General features: G+C 42.9%; 1 protein-coding gene across 2 annotated transcripts; it reads left to right on the top strand.

Moving 5' to 3' along the window:
* The first annotated feature begins 333 nt into the window (after positions 1 to 333).
* Positions 334 to 19,566, top strand: YTHDF1 (YTH N6-methyladenosine RNA binding protein F1). Of its 2 annotated transcripts, none has more exons than XM_082226102.1 (5): positions 334 to 375; positions 4,301 to 4,325; positions 6,570 to 6,649; positions 13,065 to 14,588; positions 17,907 to 19,566. In XM_082226102.1, exons 1-5 carry the CDS (start codon positions 349 to 351, stop codon positions 17,931 to 17,933), a joined length of 1,683 nt encoding a protein of 560 aa, XP_082082228.1. In that variant the 5' UTR covers positions 334 to 348; the 3' UTR covers positions 17,934 to 19,566. The 2 variants fall into 2 exon arrangements, with proteins under 2 accessions (XP_082082228.1, XP_082082227.1); XM_082226101.1 differs by having other exon boundaries at positions 4,238 to 4,325.
* The last annotated feature ends 1,631 nt before the right edge of the window (positions 19,567 to 21,197 follow it).

Below are 21,197 nucleotides of genomic sequence, written 5' to 3'. Positions count from 1 at the left end.
CTCAGACTCCCCCCCCCCTCACCGCACATACACACCCCTCTTCGTCTTCCCTGCCACGCGCGTGCGCAGCGCGCCCCCGCCCCCACCACTCTTCCTCCCTTCCCCCCCCCCCCACCTCTGGGAGAAGCGGGAGGGGGGAGCGCGCCCACCCACCCACATTCCAGCCATCTCCCTTTCTCTCTGCCTGGGTCTCTGCCTGGACACCCACTCCGACCCTCCTGCTCCCCTGCCCTCCTCACCCGCGCCTGGCCTCTGCCCCCGCCCCCTCCTTCTTCCTCCTCCCTCCCCTCCCCGGTCCCTCCCCCTCCCCCCCTCGCTGCCACCACCACTTCAGGGCGCGCATGAGAGATGTCTGCCACCAGCGTTGACCCCCAGGTAAGCGGATCATGGGTGGGCGGTGGGGAGAGGGAAGAACGGGCAGCGCTCGCCCCCTTTCCCCCCTCCCTGCATTTCCTTCTGTTTGCAATTTAAACCTCGAGCTCCCTTTAATTCTCCTTCCTGGGCCTAAGCAACCCACCCAGCCTGCCTTGTCCACACTCGCCCTTGTTTCTCTTTCCCGTTTTATGCAAATCCAGCCCTGTCCTTTTTTTTTTTTTCTTTTTGGGAGGGGCGGTAGGGATGAGGTTTTTCCTTTATTTCTTCCGCCTCTTCCTTTCCCCTTCCTCCGGGCCTTTGTTCGGTCCCGTAAGAGTTTGGCTGTGTCACACGCACTACTAGGCCCTCGCAGGGGCTGTTACAAGCGTTGTTCATCCGAAGGTTGTGTACACTAAGTGCACGCTTAATGTGAGGGCGAGATAAACACATATGTGCCTCTGACGGGAGCTGCAATTGGCCGTGATTTTGTTGAGTACTTGGTGCCAAACCAGGGTTTGCATTTGTGCAATGTGTGAACTGGACATCTGCAGTCATTGTATGGGTGCTTTTTGAGGAAAGATAATTGATGTTGCAATAAAGTCTTGCGACTTAAAGGCTAATAAATGTATTATGGCGCAAGCTTGCATGGACTATGGTCCATGTCATCAGATTCAGGAAGTGTTATTCTGAAAGATGTACATGCACACATGCCTTGGGATGCACTTCATGTACCAAACGCTTCACATCTCTTCCCCACTAAAGCTGTACAGTGTAGGGTAGTGATGGGAAACGTGGTCTTCCAGATGTTGCTGGACTACAGTTTCCATTTCCCCAGCTAGCAAGGTCAGGAATAAGGAGAATTGGAGTCCCAACAGCATCTGGAAGGCCGCAAGCTACCTATTACAGTGTAGGGCAGTGTTTCCCAACCGGTGTTCCGCGGCACACTACTGTGCCGTGAGACGTTGGCTGGTGTGCCGTGGGAGGGAGGCGGGCGAGTCAGGCGGTGAGAGGCGGCGGCGGCGAGGATCCGCGTCGAGCCGGGGGCGGCTCCGCGGTGGTGGTGCCGAGCGGCGGGGCAGCGCGTGCAAAAGGGAGGAGCGCGAGACAGCGGAGGAGGAGGAGGCCGGCATGTCCGGGCAGCAGCAGCAACAACAGCAGCAGCAACAACAGCAGCAGCAACTCCCGGCGACGGCTCCTCAAGCCCCGCCGCCGCCCCCTCCTCCGCCCGCTATCGCCACCACCACCACAACAGCCGCCGCCACCTCAGTTGCCGCCGTCCCTCAGTCCCTCGCTCTGCTGCCTCCTCCCACCCCCAAAGCTTGGAGGTTCCCCGGCAAGGGGGAGGGAAAAAACTTTCACTTTCGTGCGTCCCTCCCGGCGTGACGCTGCGCGCTGACGTCACGGGGCTGTGCCGCGGTGGTGTGCCGCGAGATTTTTTTCATTAAACAGGTGTGCCGTTGCCCAAAAAAGTTTGGGAAACGCTCCCCTTCCACTTTCTGGATCTTTCCTCCTCCTTTGAGATACATGCTCCACATCCCTCTCCTGGAGGAACATTTCTCTTTGCTGTCTTGGATTTTGTGGGGAACTGCTTCTCCCTTTATTCATACATGACAATTCTGTAGGATTTTCAAATGGTCTTCTATTATCTCAGTAATTCTTAACAATTGTACTGTAAAGTAGGTAAATAGTATATATTTATGTCTCAGTCTGTGGCTGAGAAGTAGTGGCTTGCTTAAGGCTACCTTGTGATACCATGACTGATACAAGGTTTGGACCAGCAACCTCACAGTCATAGCCACAAAACTGTATCAAGGCTATGTATTTTCCAGAGGTGTAACTATGTTTGTTGCAGTAAAAACTGCAAAGAGACTTGTGGCATCTTGAAAGACTAACTAATTTACTTCATCAGCTTTGCCTGCAAAAGCTCATGCCATAATAAATTTGATAAGGTTCCTAGATAGCCTTTCTGATGTTTACTGTAAGTGCCCTTTGTTATGGTGTTCAATTTTATTTCGCACCTATTTCATGCTTTCTTACCCTGTGTATATGTCATTCTTTGATGTGCTACTTCTTGGTTTGTTTCTGAAGGGGGTGTGTTTCTCTGGTTTCCACAAGACTTAACTTTGTTTTTGTTTTTTTGCTTTACTTATTTCTTAAATTTGGAAATGTGGCTACCTTCCCTTCCACCTTTCTCTTTGTGCTTGGGATGCCCAAAACTTTAGTGTTCCTCTTCATATGTCTTTCTTAACAGCCAACATTTCCCACATCTTTGTTTATCAACCTTTTTGGGCCCAATGGCATATCTGCAAATCACAGAAACTATCATGGGTGCAAAACACACACAGCAAACTTTTCTATTGCATGCAATAGGATGTTTCTTTGAAGTCTAATTTTAGCAGGAGAGTGGGACCTTGTAGGTACCAGGGAAGGCCCTTGTATTACACATGTGCCCCCAGTGACCCCTGTGTAAACTGTTGCAGCTACTCTGTCCCCCTGCAGGTTTTTACGTACTCCTGAAGGTCCCAAAGAAGTCAACTGCTCTTTTCTTTGTTATCTCTCCCTAGCAATTCCTCCCTTGGCATTTCATACACATGCTAAAGCTAGGTGCTGTTTCCCTTATCTGTTTCCCTTTGTTTCTGCCTTTGCTCTTGAGTCGGAGTGCTTTTCCAGTGTGTGTCTGCCTTGCAGTCCCCAGCCTTGTCTCATGAGGTGGTGAGGGGTTTCTAAAAACATCAAAGAGCCTTCTGGATCAGGATAATGTCCCACATAGTCCAGCATCCTATTCTCACATTGGCCTACCATATGCCTCTGGAAATCCTAAATGTAGGACCTGAATGCAACAGGAGCCAGTGTGGTGTAGTGGTTAAGAGCGGTAGTCTTGCAATCTGGGGAACCAGGTTCGCGTCTCCGCTCCCCCACATGCAGCTGCTGGGTGACCTTGGGCCAGTCACACTTCTTTGAAGTCTCTCAGCCCCACTCACCTCACAGAGTGTTTGTTGTGGGGGAGGAAGGGAAAGGAGAATGTTAGCCGCTTTGAGACTCCTTCGGGTAGTGATAAAGGTAAAGGTAAAGGTACCCCTGCCCAAACGGGCCAGTCTTGCCAGACTCTGGGGTTTGTGCGCCCATCTCACATTTATTGGCCGGGGGCCAGCGCTGTCCGGAGACACTTCCGGGTCACGTGGCCAGCGTGACAACGCTGCTCTGGCGAGCCAGAGCCGCACACGGAACGCCGTTTACCTTCCCGCTGGTAAGCGGTACCTATTTATCTACTTGCCCCCGGGGGTGCTTTCGAACTGCTAGGTTGGCAGGCGCTGGGACCGAGCAGCGGGAGCGCACCCCGCCGCGGGGATTCGAACCGCCGACCTTTCGATCGGCAAGCCCTAGGCGCTGAGGCTTTAGCCCACAGCGCCACCCGCGTCCCCAAAAACGCGGTAGTGATAAAGCGGGATATCAAATCCAAACTCCTCTTCTTCTTCTCTCCTCTCCCTCTCTTAAAAAATACCATGCTGAATACTTGGCTGTCATCGTGCTCTACTACTGAGTGTTCATTTTGTACTAATTTCTTGGGAGTCATTGAATACTGTTCATGTAGTGCCCTTGACCATTTCTAGCTGGAACTAGCAAGAAATACTTTGAGATGGTTCACTGTACATACTGACTGACTAAACTGGTAACCGATGCAGAAACCTAAGATCAGAAAGAAAGGGCTGTGGTTGGGAACTGTAGGACTTTACATGGCTTTGCCTTGTCACTCAGTGTAGGTTACAGTATTATATATTCTTTATATATCATGGATTACTATATATATATATATATATATATATATATATATATATATATATATATCTAAATTGGAATGATCTTTTGCTTTATTGTGGCTCAGGAAGTGACATATTATCTGCTCTATCTCTCTTCTTTATCTGAACATGTGCTTATGACATCACAGAGACCGAAAGGGCAAGATAATAAAGGTAAGGAAATTTTTAATTTAAAATAGATGGTTCAGAAAGTAGATCTAGACTGAATATACTGGATGAAACTTGGCTTTCACTGTTGAAACAGATCTTGTTGCAACAAGATCCTGTGTAGAAGTAAGTCTTATTGAATTTCAGTGGCATTTACTCAGGATGTTTGATTAAGATCAATGTGTTAAACTATGTGTATGTTTTCACACCATTGTTTCTGTGCAGACATCTATCTCAGTTTTTGTTTAAAAACGATGCATACCTATTTATTTTTGCACCAGCATTGTTTTCATTTGTATAAAAGAAGAGATAAAATAGGTAAATTTTCCAAGAATGTATTAATTTTGTATTGCAGTTAGGCCACTTCCTCTTCTGTCACCAGAGTATTATTGGTAGTTATGGGATTATAGGTCATGGGAGTTGACACATCACTGCTCTTTTTTCCACTGAAACTATTTTTGGAGCACTCATCCCAAAGTTCAAACTCCTCTTGACTGCAAGATGCAGAGATTATGTATAAAATAGCAACATTTGACACAGCTGAATGTCGGAGAGCAAATAGTCACCATCACATTTGGATTATGCTGTTACATATTTTATTTAGATTTATAGTCCACCCAATTCTGAAATTTAAAGGCGGACCACAATGCATCAAAATCAAAAGTATAATTTGCATGTTCAGATGAGTCGTTCTTGTTTCCACAAGCAATTATGGAATCGTTTAGCATCATCTTCCAGATCTTTTCTTCATACTAGTTTAGTATTTGGAATTTTAAATCTGGTGGGAAGTTATTTAAGCCTATATATTTTCAACAAAATTAAGAGGGGTTTAAAAACAGCTTTAAAAAGTAAGCATGGTAGACAAGGTGAAAAACTTTGCCATTCTATGCCATGCCATGCCGTCAGTTTCCTGTTGTTTGCTGGATCCCTGAGCACAATCCAGAACAGAGTTAGGCATGCTAGAGCCCATAAATTTCAGTAGTCCTTGGCTTTGGCATCTTCTGTCTAGTGTTCTCGAAGTGCCCTTCTATAGCGTTTTAATTGTTCGCACTGTGGTTAATCCCTCCCCAACAATTAAGTATAAATGCTTTCTCTTATTTTGTTACGCTAAGCCGTTTAAAACTTGTAATTGCCCTAAGCTATCATATTTGTTTCCAGTATGGGGTTTTGTAGTTACATAAAGGCTTAATTCATTTATTTTTGCATCGCTTAAAGAAGACTTCTGATTTTGTGCACATAAAAGAGGAGAGGGTTTCCCCCCTAAAAGTTATCCTTTTGATATCTAAGGTGGTATTTGAACATTTATTATGTTTTACTTATAAAACTCTTCTGGTAACTTAAATACACGTGTTAACTAGTTAGTGACTTTGAAACCTATTTTCATGGAGTTTGTTTCATATCATCTGGTCTGCCATCAAATACCTGCACACTGTGAACAGTTCTGGATATGGAGGATTGCTGTAGGCTTCCTGCAGCAGACATGAAGTACTGGCCAGGCTTGTTGGGCTTCAGTGTATCCCTGTGTCAACTGAGTGCACATAAGACCATGCCTAGCACTCCCCTGAAGCTGCACATTAGAATGGAAATTATAACAACTGTCAATCTGTCATTCAGGGATACTTGTCTGTATTGAAGGTCTTCTCAGTGAGGAACCTGTGATAAGCAAGAATCCCAGGGTTCCTTAGACTGCGGTCTGAAAAGCTGGCTTAAAAAACAGATATTTTTGCTAGTTATTATACATTAATAAAGAGCAATACCTATAATAATCCAGATTGTTATGAGAAAGTATAGTCTCCATTCTACATAAAAGATACCAAGACTTGAACTTTAAAGACCATTCAGCTAGCATTTTATTGACCTCTTCCTGGCATGCCATGCTGACTTGGAGGCCTCTCGGATTTCTGCTCTTGCTTGCTAAGCTTCCCTAGTCTTCCTTCTCAGGCGAAGAGTATGTTAGTACATTGTATGAATGTTACTCCTGTTCTTGCCAAAGCTGTGTTGCAGGTTGTTGAAAAACCTGCTCAGTAAATGTCATTCAAACTAGTCTTATAGGCAACAATGGCATTTAGCGTTCCTGTGAAAGATTTTTTTTCCATCTTGTTGAAATCTGACCCCTCTGCCTTCTTGAATTTACAGTGCCATAGGATAAAAACTGCTTTGTTTACATATGCTGTCACTGTGCTTTAGGAAATGGTTCTTACTGAGACTTCAAGAATGTACACGGCTATAACTTCAGCTCTTTTGTTTCAGTGCAAAATGGTTCTCTTCATCAGAAAGATACAGTTCACGACAACGATTTTGAGCCTTACCTTTCTGGACAGTCAAATCAGGTTAGTTAGCACTGCTGAAAATATTATTTGTTTCTTTTTTTCAAAAAAGGGCGGGAGTGAAGATAATCAGAAAGTTGTGTATTTTTTTTTAAGGAAATCATTGTAATATATGGTAGAGAGAGCCAAACTTTTTCAGGCCGAGGGAGCTGGTGTTTGTCTGCAGACAACTTTTTCTGGGTCATGTGGCCAGCATGACTAAACTGCTTCTGGCACACGGAACACTGTGACAGAAGCCAGAGTGCATGCAAATACCGTTTACCTTCCCACTGCAGTGATACCTATTTATCTACTCACACTGGTATGCTTTCAAACTGCTAGATTCGCAGGAGATGGGACAGAGCAATGGGAGCTCACACTGTTGAACACATTCAAACTGCCAAACTTACGATTGGCAAGCCCAGGAGGCTCAGTGGTTTAGACTACAGCGCCACCCACGCCCCTAATCAGCAGCAGCAGCACCATAAATGAATTTGGGGGCTGTTGGGAAGGTGTTCTGACCCTTTTACCCCCTCATTGATCCTTCAGCTTAAGTTATCCCCAAAGCTGCTATTTGATGCAGAGTTTTCCCTCTGGGGATAATGGCAGCTTCAGGGGTGTAGTTTGAATCGGAGGTAAAGGGTTCAACCATTTTCCATCACGTGTAGTTTGATCCTCAGTTGCATCAATGAATGATTATATTGGAAGTATAAAAGTATTTAACCGTCATGATAGCCCTGTGAGTTAAATCTGTATGAGAGGTACTGGCTCCCCAAAGGCCACCCTGTGAAAATAGTTGAACTGATATTTAACTTAGTTGGTACACACTTCAGCCCAGCTGCCTATGTTCAACGCATTATGCTAGCCCAACACTTGAAATAGGCAAGTTGTTTGGGGGTTTCTTTTTCATGATGAGAGTTTTATTTTGTTGTAAAGTTGTCTTGAGGTGCTTCTTTCTGTATAAAGCAACTAGGAAAGGCCAAATAATAATAATAAGTTACTTGTATGGCACTGCTGCTGAGCAGTTGCCCATCATCTTAATTAAATAACTAGTTTGTATAGGATTCTAAACACTTTTTTCCTTCTCAGTTGTGGTAGTGACTTTGGAAAATTTTATCTTCCCCAGTAAAGTGATGCTTGACACACTTCGCTTGTCAGCTGAATTTATTCCTTATCTTTTAAGTAGTTTGGGCATATTATGATTTGCTCCTTTCTGTTAACTACAATGCTATAACTTACGCAATATAGAGTTCTCCCAGAAATAGTTAGATATGGAGAATCATGCTTTATTACAGGGTAATGAACTAGGTTACCTTACTGCTCTGCTTTTTAAGGATGGTAACTCATGGTAACTAATTGCTGAAAAGAAGTACTGGAACTTATATGGTGCATATTCTTGATGGCCTGTAGAAATTCATTTTTAATAAAAATATCATATTTGTATTAAAGAGTTTTAAAGTCTGAGTTTAAAAATGTATAGGTATTACCTTGTATTAAAGAGTTTTAAAGTCTGAGTTTAAAAATGTATAGGTATTACCTTGAACAAATGACATGCTCAAATTTTAACAGACCACCCAAAAGCAGAATATTTTTATCAGTGGAATATTTTAACAGTGGAATCAACTCAGAAAATAGCTTCCAGTGTAGGCATGTGTATCAACATTGACAGTGCTTGAGTAATTTGATTGAATAATCTGAGCTGATCCATCATTTTTTTGGGTAAGAGTAGTTTGGAAGAAGTCCAGTATGAGCTGGTAGCTATTTGCATGGTCCTTTACTGTGCTACAGTCCTTCCATGTAATTGTACTGGAATTTTCAGCAAAGCTTGATGAGGCAATGCCTGCCGATGAGACCCTGGCCACTTTTTCAGCAGAAGGTATAGGGACCCCTGACTGTTAGGTCCAGTCGCGGACAACTTTGGGGTTGCGGTGCTCATCTCACTTTACTGGCTGAGGGAGCCAGCGTACAGCTTCTGGGTCTTGTGGCCACCATGACAAAGCCGCTTCTGGCGAACCAGAGCAGCGCACGGAAATGCCGTTTACCTTCCCGCCAAAGCGGTACCTATTTATCTATTTGCACTTTGATGTGCTTTCGAACTGCTAGGTTGGCAGGAGCTGGGACCGAGCAACAGGAACTCACCCCGTCGCGGGGATTCGAACCACTGACCTTCTGATCGGCAAGCCCTAGGCTTTGCGGTTTAGACCACAGCACCACCCATGTGGTCTAAACCGGGTCTAAAGCCCTGTCTATATGCTGTGTGGCATTCACATAGGTGAAGCTTGTTGCTGGGGTGGATAGGCCATGCTGTTTTGTTAAATAGGTATAATTGTTACTTTTAAAACTTTGTGAAAAGCTTGTAAATAAATATCTTCAATAAAGTTGGTTTGCCATGCTACAATCTTTCATACACTCTTAACTATCAAGCTGCACATTTGTAATACATCATCAGAAACCCATAACAGGTGAAAAAGGTGAAATTGACCAATTAGGATTTTAATTTCAAGAAACCCGCAAGTGTGTATAAACAACAGCAACCCAGAAAGTTATGATGAAATTGGTTGAAATGCAACTTAATAGTCAAAGACTTATTAAGGGATCATGTGACAGAGGGCAAGCACAATACAGTCTTACCTTAGAAGTCAAATGGAATCCGTTCCGGAAGTCCATTTGACTTCTAAAATGTTCGGAAACCAAAGTGCAGCTTCTGAATCAGAAGTCATGTCGAATGTTCGGCTTCCAAAAATAGTTTGCAAACCAGAATGTCACTTCTGGGTTTGTGGCATTCGGGAGCCAAAGCATCCGAGTACCAAGGCGTTCGAAAACCAAGGTACGACTTGTCGTGGGGAAATTTACCAAAGATGAGTAAAACGGCTTTATTCCGCTACGGCTGCACATGGAAATGTTAGACTTGGAGTTACGAGATAGCGTCAGGTCACAAAGTTGTGCTAAAAAGGTTAGGATATCAAAAATACCTGAGGTTGAAGGTATGCTAGGTCACTTGGAATTACGGATCCTTTTAACTTGAATGGTGTGTGGTCTTGTAAGATAGCCAAAGTCTCCACGGTTAGGTGTAGTGCAAAGTTAGGGTGTCAAAGTGCAAAAGCATCACCTGTTAGGTAGGAATCACTGTTTCTTCCTATGAATTATTAATGCTTACCTTTTGCATTTGTTGTATCCAATGGCACTGAATAAAATGCATCTCTTTTGGTAATTTGGAACACTGCTCCTGTTGAAATCAGACAGGTGTCTACAATCCTGATACTTTTTTGCCTGTTGAAAATGTATTTGTTTTGTCAACTGTGTGTAGAGAGTTAAAATGATTTAAGTTTTGGCTTTTTGGTTCTATATTTTACAATTGTAAAGTACAGTAAGCCCACATTATGCCCGCAACTTATGTGAATTTTAACTTGTGCACATTCAGCTTTACACACTTGGCAAAAAAAATGTTTAAAAAGGGAACAGAAAGCAGACTGGTGTCTGGGAAAGAAGACTTTGGCAATCACACCTGCCATTACACCCAATGTGCCAAAGCATAGTTTTGGCTTCAAGTGCAATCTCCAGAACGTAAAAACCCATGTGTAAATTGAGAACTTACGGTATCTTTATTATTTCTGAAGTATCAGTCATGGGACTGTAGGAACGGTGTATTTGGTTGGTGCCTGAAAAGGGGTTAATCTACTGCAGGGTGAATGGGAAGATAACTTTTAAATATTGTTAACTCTGGAATAATGTTTATTTTAATACATTAGAAGAAGAAGAAAACTGACTAGGCTGTTGGCTGGACCTTTAGATGACAAGGGAGTCCAAAGATGTGCTAAAGGAAGTTGCAGCAAAGCTGATGATTATATCCAGCTAAGGTCCTACTCTGAGTAGAACTTAGTTGGATACACCCCTGAGTGAATTATTTGCACCTGTCTTTGTTGTCAAAGAGGTAAGGCAGATCCTGGTGCCTGAACTAACTTGGGAATCCAAGGAACTGAGGCCAGCAGTGGTCACAAAGTAAGCTCTAGGCCTTATTGGCGAACCGACAAATCACTGGCACTAGAAGGACTAGCTGAGAGCTATTAAATAACTTGGGCGTGAAATTGCTAACCTTCTGACAAGTAAGTTGTCATTAAGATCAGCCTTCATACTTGAGGACAGGAAACTCTGAAACCAATTTTTTAAAAGGGAATTCAGGGGCATCAGATAAATTACAGGCCAGGCAGGTGAACAACTGTTCTAGGATAACTGGTGGAAAACATTATTAAAGGTATAGTTACCAAGCGTCTAGAATAATAAATCTTGATGAGAAACCAGCATAACTCCTGCAAGGATAAATTCCATCTAATTTTTATACTTCTTTGAGGGTGCCAACCATCAAAGATAATGGTGATCTAGTAGACATTATTTACTTAGATTTTCAAAAAGCCAAAGTCGTGGCATAAGAGGGCTGGTTAAGTAACAGAAAACGGGGAGTAGGGATGAATTCGCCCTTATCACACTGGAGGGATGTAAGAAGTGGGGTTCTTTGGGACTAATATTGGCACTTGTCCTTTTAAGCTTGTTAATAAATGGCCTGGAGGAAGCCTTGTTTATGAGAATATGAGAAGAGCTTGGCAAGTTTCAAAGTGTTCAGTTTACAAGTAGGGAATCTGAAAATATTATGATGCAAATTACCCTATGTAAATTCTCGATTTCAATATGCCCATATCACTAAGCTGTGTAGTTTGGTACTCCAAGAGTAATGGTCACCAGCTTTGCTTTAAAAGATGTTTAAACAAATTCATAGAGACTAGTAGTCAAGAGGGGAACACTATTTGTACTTGTATGCAGTATGCCTTTTAACCTCAGTTGCCAAGAAGAACAAGTGATGGTAGTACAGTTGCACTCATGCCCTGCTGGGGATCTTCCAATGGGCATCTTGAGTGGCCGCTGTGAGAATACAATGCTAAACTGGGTGGGCCTTTGATATGGTCCAGCTGGGCTGTTATGGCTGGCTTAGGAGAAAAGGAGCTATGTAAAGGCTAAATAAAAAAGAGTGATAAAAGGTTGCTGTTGTGGAAATGACATGGGGAAAGGTTTTCAAGGTTCAGGAGCGAAGACAACTTAGAGTGGGAGAGTCTATTACTGAGGTTGAAAGAAGTCAGGGTTGTGAGAGAGGGGAACATAACAGGAAACTGGGCAATGTAGGTAAGGAGGCATAATACCTTAGGACTGGAATGGCGAGTTATGGCCCACCAGCTGTTCTTGGACTAAAACTCTATAATCCCTGGCTATTGGCCATGGTGGTTGGGACTTATGTCAACAATATCCAAAGAGACACAGGTTCCCCATCCCTGCCTTGAGAACAAATTTGTCTTCCTGGGCTCCTTTGGGTGGAAGGGTAGATATAAACATAATAAATAAATTAAAATGAACTGAAGAACTCCCTTGCTAGATCCAATGATGACATTCACTGTAGCCGGCCAGTAGAGTAAAAGGACAAGAGTGAAGTAGAACCAGTGAGTTGTGAAATGTGGTTGAAATAGCTGGCAAGATGAAGAACGATGAGAACAATTCTGAATAGACAAACTGAATTAATCTGAGTGAGAAATGCTAGTTAAATTAATGAGTGTGCAAAATAACCAGAGCCATGGGCCGAAGAGCAACGGAGAAGATTGCAAAGTGCCAGGACTTTTCAGGGAGGCAGAAGTGACATGTTCTAGCAGGTAGTTAAAACTGAGAGAGAAAGAGGAGAGTCAAATATGAGAGTTGTGCATTTGCAATAATTGGGGGTGGAAATGTTATTAGAACTTGCATTTATATTATATTTTCTCTCTAGGAATGTTTGTGGTTTGCTTGCACAGTATCACATTTTTCATACACTTAGATTTTACCAACTAACTTCATGTGCTGAAATACTGTGTTTGAGAGTGTTCATAAAAGTTGTCAGTCATAAGTAACCCATTTCTAATATTGTAACATTGGCATCTTGTGAAACTACTTTAGTCACAACTCACTAGTTGGCTTAACATGCCCCCTGAAGGCAGAGAAGACAAGGCTTATGGTTTAGGTTTATTAATTTTGTTTTTCAAAAAGTTTTGTGTTTCTAAAGTCTCAAAGTGATTTACAAGCAAGTAAAATACAGTAACAGAATTACGAAAGCAGATGAAAAACAGTTTTCTGTGTATAATAAAATGATAGTGGGGCTGCCCGGGGAAACAAAAACCTCTCCATGTCTCCAAGATTCACCCATGAAACTGTTTGTTGTAAAGCTTGTGAACTAATACTAAACCTGTTTTTATCTGAGAGGCTGAAACAGTTGTTAAGAAAGGGGACACTTCTAAACATTGAGGGCATTTGATAGCTCTTTCAGTTACAGCAGCACATAAGATTTGTACTTTTCTGAAGCATCTCTTCTGGTTTGAATAACACTGTGAATATCTGAATCTGAAATTACTTTTCTTGTCTTTAACAGAATAACAGTTATCCATCAATGACAGATCCCTACCTGTCCAGTTATTACCCGCATTCTATTAGCTATCCCTACTCTCTCAGTGAAGCACCATGGTCAACTGGAGGAGACCCTCCCATTCCATACCTCACTCCCTATGGACAGCTCAGTAATGGTGATCATCATTTCATGCATGATGCTGTTTTTGGACAGCCTGGTGGACTGGGGAACAACATTTACCCGCACAGATTCAATTTTTTCCCTGAAAACCCACCTTTCTCAGCATGGGGAACAAGTGGATCCCAAGGGCAGCAGACTCAGAACTCAGCTTACGGAAGCAGCTACAGCTACCCGCCCAGTTCCCTCGGTGGTACTATGGTGGACGGGCAGACAGGATTTCATAATGATACTCTAAACAAAGCTCCTGGAATGAACAGCATCGAGCAGGGAATGGTTGGACTGAAGATTGGTGGGGACGTCACAGCTTCTGCCGTGAAAACAGTAGGTTCTGTGGTCAACAGTGCTGGGATGACAGGCGCTTTGTCTGGCAATGGGGGATCAAGTATAAACTTGCCGGTATCTAAGCCAACCTCTTGGGCCGCAATTGCTAGCAAACCCGCAAAGCCTCAGCCCAAGATGAAAGCAAAAAGTGGGCCTGTGATAGGAGGGGCTTTACCTCCGCCACCTATTAAACATAACATGGACATTGGTACCTGGGACAATAAGGGACCTGTGGCCAAAGTTCCAACTCCTCAGCAGATCCCTTCCCCTCAATCAGTCCCACAGCCACAAATCATTCAGCCTATTCCTGCCCAGCCACCTCCACTGGCCCAGTTGCCATACCAGAACCCTCAGCCGCCGCCATCTCAAAACCGGTGGGTGGCGCCTCGTAACAGAAATGCAGCTTTTGGCCAAAGTGGAGGAACTGGTAATGAGAGCAACTCGCCTGGCAATACCCCAGCAAACTCCATCCCAGGCAGCGAATCCCACCCTGTCCTTGAAAAACTGAAAGCTGCTCACAGTTATAACCCTAAGGATTTCGAATGGAACCTTAAAAATGGACGCGTGTTCATAATAAAGAGCTATTCTGAGGACGATATTCATCGTTCCATTAAATATTCCATTTGGTGTAGCACAGAACATGGCAACAAGCGTTTGGACAGTGCTTTCCGCTCTATGAATAGTAAGGGTCCAGTCTACTTATTATTCAGTGTCAACGGCAGTGGACATTTCTGTGGAGTGGCAGAAATGAGGTCGCCAGTAGATTACGGCACCAGTGCTGGTGTCTGGTCTCAGGACAAATGGAAGGGGAAGTTTGATGTCAAGTGGCTCTTTGTGAAAGATGTGCCCAACAACCAACTCCGACACATCAGGCTGGAGAACAATGACAACAAACCAGTTACAAACTCCCGTGACACTCAGGAGGTGCCCTTAGAAAAAGCAAAACAAGTGCTTAAAATTATTGCTACGTACAAGCACACAACTTCTATCTTCGATGACTTTTCCCATTACGAAAAGCGCCAGGAGGAGGAAGAGGTGGTACGGAAGGTAAACTGGCTCTAGAATGTCTTACTGAACTTGTGGAAATATGGGAGGGCAGGGGGAGAGAGACCTAAGGGCTTGAAAGGGGCTTCTGATTTGTTTTAAAAAGCAAATGCCTATGTTTCACATCTTGTGGTTTTTCCAGAGATCCACAGCACCCATACATAATCTCTGCTAGTTGGTCTAAGACAGTGGTGGCCAAACTTGGCCCACCAGCTGTTTTGGGACTACAAATCCCATCATCCCTAGCTTACAGGACCAGTGGTCAGGGATTATGGGAACTGTAGTCCCAAAAACAGCTGGAGGGCCAGATTTGGCCACCACTGGTCTAAGATGTCAGATTTGGTTTTCATCCTAGAAGTAGTATGGGTGGAATCCAAGCCCATCCACTACCACTTGCCATGTCTGCTTGCGGGCAGGGGCAGGAATGCATTCTGAAGACAATCTCTTGTGTCTTATGAGATGTCCTTCTGGGGAAGTTTCCCTGCATCCCACAGTATTGGAGGTCCAATTTGAGGAAGCTTAAAAGCCTCACTGTGTGAGTGGAACAAACACAGCTGGATCTTGACCTGTATTCAGTAAAATTGGTGTCATTGTTAGTACTCATCAGCTGCACCAAATATTTTGATGCCCATTGCAATTGAATTTGTACCCTTCTAATAAAACATTACAGGTCATATGTAAGACTGAGAAGTCAGCCGTTAAGTAACTTGCAAAATTTACAGAGGGATTTTTTTCAACTGAACGCCACGAGGGAAGGCCCAGGAATGCGGGGTTGAACAGTAAATGAGCTTTAACTTTGAAGTAAATGGTTCTTTACTGGTATAACCCCTCCTTCTACTTTACATGCACAGTACAACAATAATACAAGGCAGAAAATTAAAATCTGTTCAAATAATCGCCCTCAAAAATTGCAAAAGGCAGTTCATTGGGAATATATTGTACTTTTTTATGTGAACAGTCCTGAGATCTACAGATAAAGGGCAGTATACTACTACTGATAGAAAGAAGATAAGCATAATAGCAGTAATCAAGATGGATTTAAAGGAGCCAAGAATGTAGGAGAACTGGAGGGACAACTAGGCCAAGGATCTAGAACTTCCGTCAGCCTGGGCAAAAGGGCACGTGATTCAGGCATTGGGGATAGTGGCCTCAGCTTCAGTCTGGAGAATGCTCCTTGTACATCTCTACCAAGTATAGGCAGCAAGTTGGCCTCTCAGGTCAGATGCACTCCTTTCAGCTGTTCCACTTGCCCTTGCTCCTACCGGATGAGGAGGCTGTCTCAGCTGCTGGTTGCTTCAGGTTCCAGGTTTATCCATTTTTTTAAAGAGAGCTTCTCGTCCATAAATTGCTGATAAACCTGGGAATGTGTTGTATATGTATTGCTTCCTAGGGAAAAAGTAAGGCTGAATGAGTTTCCCTTGACTTACCTGAAATGCCTCCATTTTACAATTCCCTGGGGAGTAGGGAATAAAGTACTGGTTCCCTAAGGAAGTGTGGGATCTGGTTTTATGAGTAGTGCTTTAGAAAATACAGCAGTGGAATTTTTTACACCACTTAAGTATATCAGAATAATATACAGAACAAATTCCAGCATTGTAGACTTAGTTTAATGCTTGTATTAAAACATTCTAGTGACTGATAATGCAAAAGCAAAATTCTCAGGCCACTTTCCAGAAAGTAATTGGTGTGAGCAAGGTCACTGTTTATAGCAGCCTTTGTTGTTTTTTTCTGAGCAGCAACTCCTGTTCCCGAAACAACAAGCTGCTGTCAAGTTTAAAATACTACTTCGGGCCATAGTTTTGGAGTTGTTTCTTCATGACATAAAAGTGTGCCTTCAAACTCTGAGAGCAGGCCTGTTTAGGTGATCAGTAAGGCTTGCCGTAGTTCCCTTCTAAAGAACAGTAGCAGGCTGGGATCCAGTGATCCTCTTTCAGAAAGCCTAGGGACTTGCATGGTCCCAGTGTCATGATGTGGGGTGGACTGTGGTCAAAGAAACACAAGTCCCAAGTCCCCTTCTGCATGTTTGTGAGACTTTGCAATAGTTCTTCTCCTGCTTTTCAGCCAAAGGACTCTCAAGAGTGGCTGACAAAGATTTAAAAGTGATAAAAGCAACAGTAAAATGAACAGAGCAGCCAAAGCATATCGGTCCCAGACCAGCTTAAAAAAGCAGTTGCAAAATCATAAAAGAGGGTGTCTGATTTCACGACGTTGGCTGCATTCACATGACATGCTAAACCACCCCTTGGCTTGGCAAGACCATGCGAAGCCAATGTCTGTTTTCTATGTATCATCTAAACTGGGACTTGTGGTTAAGCTCAGTAAGCTCCAAGCTGCAGGCTTCTTGGAAAGTGCATGGGGTTTCATGTCTACAAATTAGGGGGCTGGCTCTGTGCCAGTAGCAGCAGGGGAAGGGCTGCATTCCTTGCCTGGCTTCCCAAAGATGTGCATTACTGCCAGTTACCAAAACAGGGAGTTGGAGAGGCAGTGGGGAAGTGTGCTGGCACAGCAGCAAGGGCGCAAGATTGGGTCCACCATTTTGCTCACCCTGCGCTCCCTACTCCTTCACCCCTCTCTGTCTTGGTGACCAGAAGTGGCGTGCACTTTTGGAAAGACAGAGAAACTGTGCCACTGGTCACTACTGGGCTGTGCCCAACATAAAAGGTAAGGTACCAGTAGCTACCAGGAGGGGTGGACTTTTCTTTTTCTACCACTCACTAGCAAGCTAGTGAAAAAAGTGCTGGCCATTGTCTACTGTGAAGTTCTTTACAAGGTATTTTCTGTTTTAATTTGCAAGCAAACATTTTCCTGAGTCAGCTGAGAATATAGAAGCCGTTGTCTTGTTTTTGGGTGGCCCAGTTTTGTTTTGAGGCTGATGGGCACACAACCACCCGCGTTTGGCTTTATTTGTTTACTTAGTTCACTGCTTACTGTTTTTTAGATAGTACAGTGGAGGGGCCTGCTTGATCTCAATAGGCAGCGAGTTCCAAAGTTCAGGTGCTGCCACACTAAATGCTTGAGTTCATACCCAGAGGTTTATTTATAAGAACACATTGAGTTCTTACCAGTTGTCTCCCGAGAGATGGATGCCGACCATTGAGCATAGTAAGTTTTAAAAAATGTCCGTGGCATAACAGTAGAACCCAAGTTGTGTCCTCTTAATGAGGGAATTTTGTTGTATCCTTGTTCATTGTGCACATGGAACAAAACTCCTGAAATACAGAGATAATTATATGTCCCAATACTATAAATCTGTGGTCATGGCAGTGTATCTAAGGTACAGGTACAAATAAGTGATCTAATACGATGTTTTTTTCTTTACAGGAACGTCAGAATCGAAATAAACAATAAGAATAAACATATATATGGTTTGCTATAAATATATATATAAATATATATATATATATACTAGAACTGATATTAAATTTGATTATGAAAAATTGAATCTTTTTAAAAATTTGCTCTGATGCTGTATTCTGGCATCAGGAGACTGTAAAACTTTCAGCTCCAATATCTTTTTGTGCAGGGGAAATTAAATTGTTGCATCTTTTAAGTACATTGTAGTGTGTGTTTGGTTTTTGGTTTTTTGGTTTTGTTTTTGTTTGTTTTTTGCCCTAGTGAATATGCATTAATTTGTACCTTTTCTATGTAAAATGCTGTAGAATCCACAAATAAAGGTGTTTTGCTGGGGTTTTTTTAATGGTTAAAGAAGTTCATCTATAATTGAAGTTTCTGATAAATATTAGTATTTCCCAAAGACTTTTTACCTTCAACACAAATTATGTTTCTAATCTGAAAATTCACTATAATTTTATATTTATGTAGTGCAGATCCTCTTGTTTCAACAGTCTCCAAAATTGTCTTGCTCCTTCATGGCAAGCATACAAAAAAATATTGTGTGTGTTTTACTTTTTTGTCATTTATTTGGCGAAATAACATCCAAGTCAAAAGCATTGACAATGCAGCAAGTTCAGATCTCTTTGTATAGTTCACTTTTTATCTGTTTTGTTGATTGGTTTTTTAAAAAAAAAAAAAATCCTGAAAGCACTTTTCTGTCTTGTAGAAAATGAAAAGGGAACAATTCACAAGTATCACATCTTGCATGGGCTGCATAGATGAAAATTGTACAAATGCAATTTTGCACTTGCATAATTTTCAGTCCTTTTCAGTGAAGTTTGCATGAGAAATGTTCCCCTTGGGTTCTTCCTCATGCAGTCTAAAAACAGCCTTTCATTCATATCTGATGAATTTTGTGTGCACCTGCTATATCATATCCTGCAACAAAAAGATGAAATTTTCTCTGCCATCTTTTTTTGTGTTATAGTTTTTTAATGGTTTAAATGTTTTCAGCATCGCAGGGGCTTGGGGGCAATGTGGCTTTTAAAGGCTTTTTTCAGCTTTCTAATACCCATTAAATCATTTTTAATCTGTCCCCTGCTTTTGTTCTTCACCCACCTTCTCTAAAATGTCATTTAAAATTTTATACCAATAATGGTGAGCTTTAATATAGAATCTTAGTACAGACTCATATGATGGATTATGCTTCAGATGTTTAAAACTGTGTGTATGTGTCTATTTTTTTTCTGTTGGATGAGTAAAAACAACTGTTTTAAGAAACGGAATTTGCTGTCATGTTTTTGTGGAATGAGGAAGCTATTGAAGAAATGGCCACCAACCGGAGTTTCAAAATTAAGCATGAATTCTTGATGCTCATGCCTGTTGCTCTAGCACACTGAACCTGCACGTGTTTATTGTAGAGGATCTTTTACTTATATTAGAAAGCAAATATCTTCTGAAATCTACTTACTCAAGAGGACCTCCGATTTAAATGAAAGTTTAAGCTGTATCATTTAGACTTGTATTTAGAACATATAGCTTTGTCTCTGGACTGTTGCTTCCGATGTAAGGAGTAATGGGACAGCATCAGATTAACTTTTTTCCTCTAGGAGAATACAAGCCTTAATAAATAATACCTACTTCGCAAGTGTGATGTCATCTCATTTCTTCCCCCTTTGCACTTGGAAGCTCTGGCTTGTTTGCCCTCTGCTGGTCAAACACTGCGGGGAGGGAAACATGGTGGAGCCTTGCCATAGAGGTTGCCTTCAGGGCTTGATAGCTGCTGACATGGCCTTATTGATGGATCAAAGCCCACTTTGATGGATCACAAGTGGTGCCTCCAAGGAGGAAGTGCCAATTAATGTGAGCAAGGAACAGTCTTCCTCTGTTTCATTATGCTGCCACTTGTTGAGTATGAGTGCATATGTGGAAAGTGGGCTGGATCCAACTAATAATAGTGTCAACTCACTGAAATCAGTGGGTGTAAGTTTATCCTACCCATTGATTTTGATTAGTCTGCACTGAGATGACTTAGTTGGATTCAGTCCAAAAGAGTGTTACGGTCCTGGGAAAACAATCATGATGCAATGTGTTGCCAGCTTTTAAACTCTGTATGGCTTTGAGACCAAAAGAGGCCTGCAGCCACAAAGCCTGCACTTACTTAGAAAAATCATAAAGCCTACTTAAATTACATTAAATCGTTTACATCACCTCTTTCCTCCAGCGTTGCAGCTAGGGTTATTACTCATATAGTTTGAGAGGAGCCGCCTTTAACTTATTTTAAACTTTCTATAATTTGTTGAAACTTCCTTCTGTCTTTAATGGGGTGGGCGGTGTGTGTGTGTGTGTGTGTGTGTGTGTGGACTCCAGCAGAATGGGAGGAGAGATAAGCTACAGCAATTCTTTCCCATCCGCTGTCTCCCATGACCTCCAAATCTGCTATGGAGGTTCTGCCAGCCTGTTGATTAAGTGTTTGCCCAATGAAGACTAGCTTCCAGCAGCTAGTTCTTTAGTAGATGGATCCTTCAATTACTTCAATTAAGAATTGCAACTCTGATCCATAATTTTTGATCTTGGTTTCAAAACAAAAGGTTACTCGTTTCCTTCCCTGCTTTTGAGTTCAGGTTCAAAAGCCTACCCTTAGGTGCCTGGGCTCACTCTTTTGATTTAAAGAAAATATCAAAAGAGTGAGCTTTGGCATTTTTCCTGGTAATACAGATACAGTAAAAACCTGTCTCTGGGCTGTATGGTTTAAGGTTGCAAGTGCATGTTCATAAGACTGAATGTTCTATATAAAAATTCCACCACATAGAGAACTGGTATATCAAATGGATTCCAGCCTTTTCTCCCTACCACCCTACTTTTGATTGTGAAGTGATTTGGGGTGAGGTATATATGGAAAGGGACGCGGGTGGCGCTGTGGGTAAAACCTCAGCGCCTAGGACTTGCCGATCGCATGGTCGGCGGTTCGAATCCCCACGGCGGGGTGCGCTCCCGTTGCTCAGTCCCAGCGCCTGCCAACCTAGCAGTTCGAAAGCACCCCCGGGTGCAAGTAGATAAATAGGGACCGCTTACTAGTGGGAAGGTAAACGGCGTTTCCGTGTGCGGCTCTGACTCGCCAGAGTAGCTTTGTCACCCTGGCCACGTGACCCGGAAGTTTCTGCAGACAGTGCTGGCTCCCGGCCTATAGAGTGAGATGAGCACACAACCCTAGAGTCTGTCAAGACTGGCCCCTACGGGCAGGGGTACCTTTACCTATATATGGAGAAGAGTTTAATC

Source organism: Podarcis vaucheri (assembly GCF_965113315.1).
Source record: "Podarcis vaucheri genome assembly, chromosome: 6".
NCBI lineage: Eukaryota > Metazoa > Chordata > Lepidosauria > Squamata > Lacertidae > Podarcis > Podarcis vaucheri.
Note: the sequence above shows the minus strand (reverse complement) of the source record. Positions and strands in the feature narration are given on the sequence as shown.

Bases quoted from the DNA above. Each gene is read 5' to 3' on its own strand.
- YTHDF1 (XM_082226101.1), top strand. From the start codon at position 349: ATGTCTGCCACCAGCGTTGACCCCCAG. The intron at 376-4,237 runs GTAAGCGGATCA...ATTGTGGCTCAG, and splicing joins CCACCAGCGTTGACCCCCAG to GAAGTGACATATTATCTGCT. The intron at 6,650-13,064 runs GTTAGTTAGCAC...TGTCTTTAACAG, and splicing joins TTTCTGGACAGTCAAATCAG to AATAACAGTTATCCATCAAT.